We start from the raw sequence: 9,334 nt of genomic DNA, 5'->3' as shown, positions 1-9,334 counted from the left end.
CACTTTATGCTCAGTTATTAATCCAATTTCGGCCCAGAACGCTAACATAGAGCATCGAACAAACACACAGACAGAAAGAGAGCAAGAGCGAAAGAGAGAGAAATAAAGAGAGGGAGAGAGAGATAAAAAAAAGGGAAGGAAGGGGTGGGGGACAGCAGGCAGACGGAGAGACAGAGTGACAAAGACAGATGCAGAGAGAGCGCGAGAGAGAGAGAGAGAGAGAGAGAGAGAGAGAGAGAGAGAGAGAGAGAGAGGAGGCAGTGAATCTGTCACCGGTCCATGACTTGCCGGATCTACTTTCCTCTGCACTGCTTTGCATTATTGATGATATAGGCAGCGGTGGTGACTGGTTGGTTGGCTGGCCGGTCAGACAGACCTGAATCAGACTGGTGTGCTATCATTTACCCATCGATCCAGCCAGCCACGCTGCCACAGCTGCGCACACGATCGCCCTATTCACATAAACTTTATAGGTTGCCGGCTTAGAGCGAAGTCATTTGTGTAGTTTAAATCGTCGATACTAAATAACAGACTTCCGTGCTACTTCCTGGCTTACTGGGACCCCATTAAAACCTGCTCCCTAATGATAGATCAGGAATGCTTTGCATCTTCAAAGTCGATCTGACGTAGGCGACGTCACGTGAAAATGTATTTATCGATAGCTTAAACTGCAAATGAGCGAGACAGTAAATTTGCAATGATCCAGCCAGGAAATGCTATACGACTCTAATATGTGCTAATAGCACACAATCATCAATTTTGGTGGCTTCTTGTAACATTTATCGGTAACCACAGTTCTAGTTCAACCTAAAATGTAAAGCAACGAATTTGACACAAGCACCTAAACAACAGCGAGCATTCTGATATGTATAAAATAGTAATAGTAAAATTTGTTAAGTGTTTAATCTAGTGCCATTACAATTAAAAGATGTCAAGGAACATTAAACAAGAGCTGCAGAGCGTCTGGGCTCATCTGAGGTCTGTTGCCACGGTTATAAACGTAACATTTAAGTCGTGCGTAGTGACACCTTTGTTAGGCGCAGATATGCAGATACGCAGTTGCGTACACATCATTTCAGCAACCTTCTGCATTCTGCATACCTCCCAAATCCCATTGGTTGATACAAATCGCGTGCCTGAAACTCCTGTTTTATGGTGCATTGTGACCCTAACCCTAACCCTATTAAAAAAAAATTATTTGTTGTTATTAAATTGTTGTAAATAAATCATGTAAATATTTGCGTTAATTGGAAAAAAATAGTTAAATGGATAAAGATAGAAAAATACAGAAAACAAGTAAATAATAAAAAATATGATGGGATTCGATCCAAGGACCTTTGAGCAACAATCCTGTGCTGTACCCGTTGAGCTATCAGGGCATATTGGCTTTCTAGATGATGGATGTGCCGTGAATGAGAACACTGTGACATCATTGAGGCAGTTCAGGAATCCATGTTTAACCCTCCTCTTGAGGGTCAAAAGGTTATCAGACACTTAAGGCCCCTTCACACTAGAGCTACGCTCATCACGATCGCCCCACGCTCAAAAAATTTGCCCCAGCGTGGTGAGCGTGGTTGAGAGCGTGGCCAATACCGCGCCGTGTTCTAGACATTATCATTCATTCTGCCGTGCTATCAAGATTACATCAAGATTATTTTCTACTGACACAACTATGCCGCCAGAAGACAAGGGGAGAGGCCGTGGAAGGGGGAAAGGCCGAGCAAAGAATTAAAAGAGGTGCAGGAGTCCGTCATCTCCATCAAGTGTTGCCCTGGAATCAGAGGGCTGGCATGGAGTAGTGTTGCCTCATCCATAGTGGACACTGAACTGGTGGGGTGGCCAGGGTAGCACCCAAATTTATACCCCAAGTTCGCAGGACGTGATCTGAGCATAACTAACACGTAATGCGAACGCCACAACGGCGTGGTCTGAGCATGTTGGGCGAAGTACAATCGTAGTACGAACGGGTCGAGCTTGCTAGAGACGCACCATGGTCATAGCGAGAGCGTGGTCAGGTCGCAGAGACATCTCCATGAACGTAGTAACAGCGTGATGAAAACGTATTGACATTGTGCTGAGAACGGGGCGACAATTTTCACGCACCACGATTATTTTGAACATGCTCAAAGTTTGCCCACGCTTTCCACGCTCATGGTGACTGCACCGCGCTCGATCGCGAATGCAGTACGTCTATATACGTTCATACTGCGTTCTACACGCTTCCACCACGCTCTTAGAGCGTAGTACGAGCGTAGTGAGATCGGGGCCATGGTGTGATGGGGGTATTACTCTTCGCACGTCAGTGGAAAGCACATTTCATGGTCCTTTCAATAAAGTGATAAAAATGGTAGGTCAGCGCTGAAACAAAAAAGTTTTTCACTCTGTCCATTAGGCCATGTCCTCAGAAAATGTCTGATATCTGACCTTTCCCCCACTGCCCTTTGACCTGTAACCTCCAATTTCGCACTGGTGATGGGTTTCCTGCCCATCACACTATACACCGAATATTAAGAGCATAGGTCGAGCCGTTCAGATTTGTGCCGCAATTCCGTATTTCCTCCTATACCTTAAGTTAAGGGAGAAATATTTCCCCTCCGTTTACACATCTTGACCTTGACCCCCAAATTGGCCATCCCGAGTCCTTTTCACGATCCCCCCCCCCAACGTCCCAAATATCGTGACCGTACGTCGAGCGGTTAAGATTTGTGCCCAACTGTTGACGGACGAATGGACGCACAGACGGCCGGACGAACAATTATGCGATTCTACAAGCTGCACCTGACTACGTCAGATGAGCTAAAAAGCAAGTGATACAATGGAATGATTTTATGATGTAAAGATGAGCATATATAATAGTTATCAGGTTGCAATATAGCCCCAATATAGCCATACAGGAATAAATTTTTTTCCATATGTGGAATGATGTGTGAGAGAGATCAGATCTCACCAGCTGTTTCTGTCAGCATCATGTATGAATGTCATTTCTGAACACACGTCAATTAAACAGTATAAACAAAAAATGCTATAAGCACAGAGTTATTTCGGGCTGATAGGTAAAATCATTACTAACAAAAACTGTATATAACAGATCTAGGTGTAGTGCAAGTTATATAGTTGAACGCTGATAGAACGTTTGTGCTGCACAGGCTGCCTTTCTTTGCATTGAGCAATGATAATTATCTGAGGTGGCTCTTGCTGATGGAAATGTAACAAGATGACGACAATATGTAAATTCATTCCCAAGCTCTGCATTTGTATGTGTGTGTCAAGTCAGTGAAGAATACCACAGTTCTGAAAGCGTTGTCGCAGAAACAAACACATCATCATGCTCTTAGGACTCACCTTCTCCCAGTTCCAGACTTCAATTCGTCATTATTGAAGTTTGTGTTGCTCAATGAGAAATCCTCGACATTTACCGACATCAGTCGCGGAAACACACTTTGCTTTTCCATCCTTCCCGAGTCATCAAACGCGTTTCCGAACATGAACGCATTGAGCAGAGTGGAATGTGCATGTAGGTCGATGAAGAAGTCCAACTGAACATTCTGAAACGTGGGTACATCTGTGATTTACCACTTTCCTGTTTGCTTTTGTTTTTCGTGGTTATATTTACTGTAATGTGATGGGAAAGCCAGGTGCTAACAACACTCACAGACGAAATCACTACATTTATGATTATTTTCCAGCCATGTCCATTCGATTTTGGTTATGCGATGTGAAGTCTCATCCTTGAAATTTAGATTTTTGCATTTTGCATTCCATGAAAGTCTGCTGCATTTTAGTGATCACCAGCAGTTGTGAAATGCATCCGATCCAATGACCTAATACAGATGGATGAACAGGCGTGAAATACTTACTCGCAATTATTCCCGATTTACTTCTTATGTCAATCGCAAGAGAATCACGGCACATTGCATTCACTGCACTCGGATATACAGTTAATAACGACAAAAGCAGCAGGAATGCCGCATTGCAATGAAGACTGTCTTTAACAAAGTCCACCATGCTGTTTCCTGTGCTCACCTCGTTTTGACCGAGAGCTGTGAGATATTGTTTTGTTGTGTAGAGTGCAGGGTGAGCCCATGCGGACGGGTCACTCCAGTAGCGGTTTAAATCATAGCCCATTAGAGAACACCTGTAACAATACGGTCAACTTGTTGCAAATTAATATCACACACAAGCGTAAGCACACATGCACGCGCACACACACGCACACCAAACGCTAGCACGCACGCACGCACACCACACACACGCACACACGCACCACACGCACGCACGCACGCAAGCACACCACACACACGCACACCACACGCATGCACGCACACACGCACACCACACGCACGCACGCACGCACGCACGCACGCACGCACACCACACGCATGCACGCACACACGCACACGCACACCACACGCACACCACACGCACACGTACACGCACACCACACGCACGCACGCACACACACACACACACACACACACACAAGCGCAGGCACACACACATGCACACACACCATGTATATACATACAGAGAGATGGGGTTAAAGAGAAGGAGAGAGAGGTACAGGCAGATATATTTATACACGTACATGCTTATACGTGCATAGGCAGTCGTGCGGCTTAGTAATTGTACCTGTAGTTTCCTAGGTATACGCCATCTGGATTGAGCATGGGTACTATCTTGAAAACTAGATATTTTCGCAGGACATCTGCGAGTTCATTGTGAGATATCAGAAAATCAATTAAACCTGAAACACGAATCAAAGATATTATCAGTCGCTTCCGCCAATGCCGCCATTCATAGGATGTGCCGTGAACAATCGAATATTGATGTGTGGGATTTGTAGATGCTCACCCTGGCACATATATGAGGCTGGTGTTTCACCTGGATGCACTCTGGCAGAAATGAAGACTACTCTCTTCATAACGTCATCGTCAAAGTTTGACGGGCGAGTTATTGTGAGTAGATCCAACCTTCGCTGTTGCTGAAATTAAAGTTTTTATGTCAATATCAGAAAAATGTCTAGTATTTCTAGACTTACAAGTGCATTTCATACAGTGTAGAGGACAGCAATGAGTGAGCCATGTCAAGGCAACAGTGATAGTAGTGTCATTATAGTAGAATCTAATCAATAACTTTTTTTCTGATTCCCCTTTGATACTATTTACTAAAGACAGCACATCTATAGAATGGCATGATGATATCTTCTAGTACCAGATTCTGACTACGCATGCAGCCACCACCTAATACATGTTTCCCCACTTGAAAACGTCCGGATAAGACATATATCCTAGCATTTTTCCAGATCAAATCCTTCGGCTTCTCAATTTGGAAAAATGCATTGACTCTTCACATATCGGCTACCAATGTTTCTTACGTGTGCCTGGTTAATAGTCGGTCGCCAAAAGTCACTCAACCACTCATAATACTTTGCACTCAGGACATTGTCAATATCTAACTGTCATTACTCACATACCACGGTTACTCCCAGCAGTTCTCTTTTGAAGAAGGGCAGGTCCTGCTCCTCTATCACATCTAGGTAGTCCTGTAGATCGGTGTAGGTGTAAGGATAGCAGTAGGAAAACTCGTACACTTCCTCGATGTCAAAGACGAACGCAAATGACAGCACGTAGTTTTTTTGGTGTTCTGGAGATCTGTAGTAGTAGCACTGCTTAACGGGGAGCTTCTGCCTGCAAAGTGCCCCAACAGTTCTTTTCACCTTCTGCAACTGCATATTGCATATTTTACTGTGATTAACTTGCCAGTGCGGTACAAATTTTGATTGCAGAACACATTTCATGCATGGGCAATCTTTTCTTCATTCTGAATCGTGTTCTGGATGAAAGTGTAAGGACGTACAGTTCGCGAGACACAGTTGGCAGGCGATTTAGCAACATGATTGATTCAATACTTAAGCATGTACAGATCAACAAATCTCGCTGTAGCAATCTCAAAGAAGACATCCCGAAGCTCTCACTAACCATTTCGGCCGACTAGTAGATTTCACCATGGGGGTCATTCCTTCTCTAAAAAGAGACTTGGTCTTGCTGAAGTTGACTACATTGAAAATCACTCTCTGCAAATCAAGTATGTTATACATGTTCCAGTTATTCTGCAAGTAGAAATGTATCCGATGGCAGATCAAAATCACGCATTTATGTAAATTTGGAAGAATAAACTCAGCTGAAGCTTAGCTGTCCTTGGATGTTTTTGTGTGTCTGTTGCATGAGTCACGATTTTCATTATCCCATAGTGGTGGGGATAATATAAGTAGAACCATTCCGAATGCATCCATAAACATGTAGTTATCTGGCAACAAACTCCGTTCGTGGCCTCGCAATAGCCTAGGCAGTGTGTTGTGCAATCATACTATGGAAGCTCAAAGCGATATGTTGTAAACGTACCTGGTTTACCCTTGTGTTACTCACTGAGAAGTACAACCATACCCTGTAACGAACGTTGCACGTGTCTGGACGGATAAATAAGTCGAACTCATGCTCAGATATCGCATCGACCCGACCCAAATTACCTGTACACAAGAAATTTATTCACATTAAATAATTACGAACATATTTGCAGTTTTGTATACTAAAAAGTATTCAAATCAAAATAAGTTTAAAAATTCTATCTAGAGAGACCTAGTACAAAAATGACAACACCCAGTTCCACGGATTATCAATATCAAATTGCAAAGTCTGCAAATTACTACGTTTTTGCCACCTACCCTCCATCATAATTCTGGTTACAGTAGGGCCAAGAAACTAGAATTTTCTAAAATTTTGCAATCAAATGACCAGTCTCGGCCCAGGAAATAATCATTTTGATTGATTGATGTGGTTTCCATATTTCCACACCAGTGCTGTTATATCAGTCAGACATTTGATTCACCGCTCACGACGGCAAAACCACAAAACCAATATCGTGACTGTCAAGTTTTAACATCCGTAGCTAATTTACATATGCCTAGCAATGTCTGTCTATTGACTATGCAATATCAATACTGCTATGAGATCTAAGAAACTTCGTACCATCTAGAAATGTTTGTGAAATGTATTTAAATAATAATCAAAGCCTTTACATAGACCACAAAAATGCAAATGTTCTTATGTAAATTTCAAAAAGTGTATTGAATGTTTAGTACAATTGAACAAACGTTAACAATTGCATGCATAATCTGGCACTGATATTTAAATCTGCTTCACTGTCATATCAAGCAGCCAAGCCGAACGTTCTGATCAATGCTATTGTTCTGGTGAAATCTCTTTTAATAAGATAATCTCATTATAATGCCAACCAACAATATAGAGCTCTAGTTTTTTTAGTCACCCTAACCTCAATTGAGTTGCACGTTCATAATGGCTAGATTGATGACATGTCATTTGATTAACCAGCCTAGATTATTAAAACAAGTGCCGCGGAGCGACAGCGCTCATCTAACGTCTACTGCGGTGACTCTGTGGTGGAGTGGTGGGATTCTAGTAAACCCTGTTAGTCCCAAATGTGTTCACATACGCGCTGAAACAGTGGAAGGCACATGCAGGGATGGTATCAGGAACCTTCTCGAAAGAATGTTCGTTGGGATCGTTATGAAAGTTGCCACGAGATGGCGTGTACGTTTAAGTGTCTTAAGATTAAAGATGGAAGCTCCCATCATACGTAGTAGCAACAACTATTTGCAAGATAGAATAGCACTCATCCATTTACCTACGCAGGCCTACAGGCTGAAATAGAGAGCTGCCACCTGTAACTAATTAACACAGGCAAAAACTACACAGTACTATCACCACCACATGCACTGGCAGTGGCATAAGTTACATGTAACACACTGACAGTACAGAATGCCATAAAAATTATACGATTTAAGGAGCATAAACCTTCTTCAACCAAATTTAGCTTTTGAAATTTCACTGTGACATTGAGGCCTCATACATCCAGGCATGTATAGATTCTACTAGCAAACCCGGCAGTCAAATTCTTTCTAACAGTAAACAAATCCATGTTTAACCCTCCTCTTGAGAGTCAAAAGGTTATCCGACACTTACTCTTCGCATGTCAGCGGAAAGTACATTTCACGGTCCTTTCAAGAAAGCCATAAAAATGGTAGGTCACTGCTAAAACAAAAAAGTTTTTCAATCGCTCCGTCAGACCATGTCCTCAGAAAATGTCTAAAATCTGCCCTGTGCCCCATTGACCTTTGACCTGTGACCTCCAATTTCGGCACAGTGATGGCTTTTCCTACCATGATGCTATACACCGACTATCACGAGCCTAGGTCGAGCCGTTTAGATTTGTGCCGCAATTCTGCATTTCCTCCCTATACCTAAATTTAAGGAGGGAATGTTCCCCCTTCTTTTACACCTCTTGACCTTGGACCTTTGACCCCCTGCTTCAACATCCCAACTCGTTTTCGGATTACCCACCCACGTCCCGAATATCGTGACCGTACGTCGAGCGGTTAAGATTTGTGCCCAACTGTTGACGGACGGACGGACGGACGGACGCACGGACGGCCGGACGGACAATCATGCGATTCTACAAGCTGCACCTGACTACGTCAGATGAGCTAAAAATGGATTTACAAAAACTAATTGGGATTAAATTGACATAACGGAATGCACTGCACACATTCAAAGAAATATTTCAATAGTTTATCCCAGGTTAGATGATTCTAACTGAATCAAAATCATTAGCACCATGCCTAGCTAAACTGTTTGATATGGTAACAAAGCAGCTTATTGAGATTGGTGACACATTTACGATTAGTTGATGGCAAAAGCAGATTAGTAAGGTATTTAGCTTTTGAATTTATAACAACCGAATTTCATATCAATTTTTGTGTCCAAAACGTATCACTGTAGCTACGAATTTAAATACAGCAATATTCACGAGCCATTGCTCTTTCCCCTGCCCTCCTTTCCTCTCAGTTTTGCGGCTGTGTTAACTGAGTCGCACAAACTACTATAACCTTAAACATACCACTTTCGAACGAAGCATTAAAAACTAAATGCCCTTGTTCGGGTGAACCATAGTATCCAGGAGGAAGCACTTGCAAATTGCAAATGTTGCCAATCATTGACTCTTCATTTTCAGCAGCATCTCCAGCTTCTGTTTCATTATCTAAAAATACAATACAACGATAAAAGCTTGTATTTCAGTTCAGCTCTCATGGATACATCTGCCGCCACTCATCACTGGCATCGATCTTCTCCTATCTATATATTCTCTAACACTGACCCCAAGTATACACTGGCCTCACGAGGACTGTAGACACTCAAAATTAATGTAGCTCAAGCGTCAGCATGTTATACATGATAGCCTACTGCTTTTCAGTTTCTGA

General features: G+C 42.7%; 1 protein-coding gene across 1 annotated transcript; it reads right to left on the bottom strand.

The window, feature by feature from the left end:
- Positions 1–3,338: 3,338 nt before the first annotated feature.
- On the bottom strand, positions 3,339–9,114 carry LOC106811095 (cytosolic carboxypeptidase 6-like; the record flags this gene model as incomplete). The annotated part of the gene is given in 8 exon segments (XM_014814629.1): positions 3,339–3,545; positions 4,024–4,135; positions 4,630–4,744; positions 4,852–4,981; positions 5,474–5,687; positions 5,979–6,073; positions 6,402–6,526; positions 8,974–9,114. Coding segments are annotated over 8 exon segments (1,139 nt in total), but the record flags the coding sequence as incomplete, so codon positions are not given.
- Between the last annotated feature and the right edge of the window lie 220 nt (positions 9,115–9,334).

Source organism: Priapulus caudatus, unplaced genomic scaffold (genome assembly GCF_000485595.1).
Source record: "Priapulus caudatus unplaced genomic scaffold, Priapulus_caudatus-5.0.1 Scaffold18, whole genome shotgun sequence".
Taxonomy (NCBI): domain Eukaryota; kingdom Metazoa; phylum Priapulida; class Priapulimorpha; order Priapulimorphida; family Priapulidae; genus Priapulus; species Priapulus caudatus.
The sequence above is the reverse complement of the archived record's forward strand: the minus strand, read 5'-3'. Positions and strand labels throughout refer to the sequence as shown.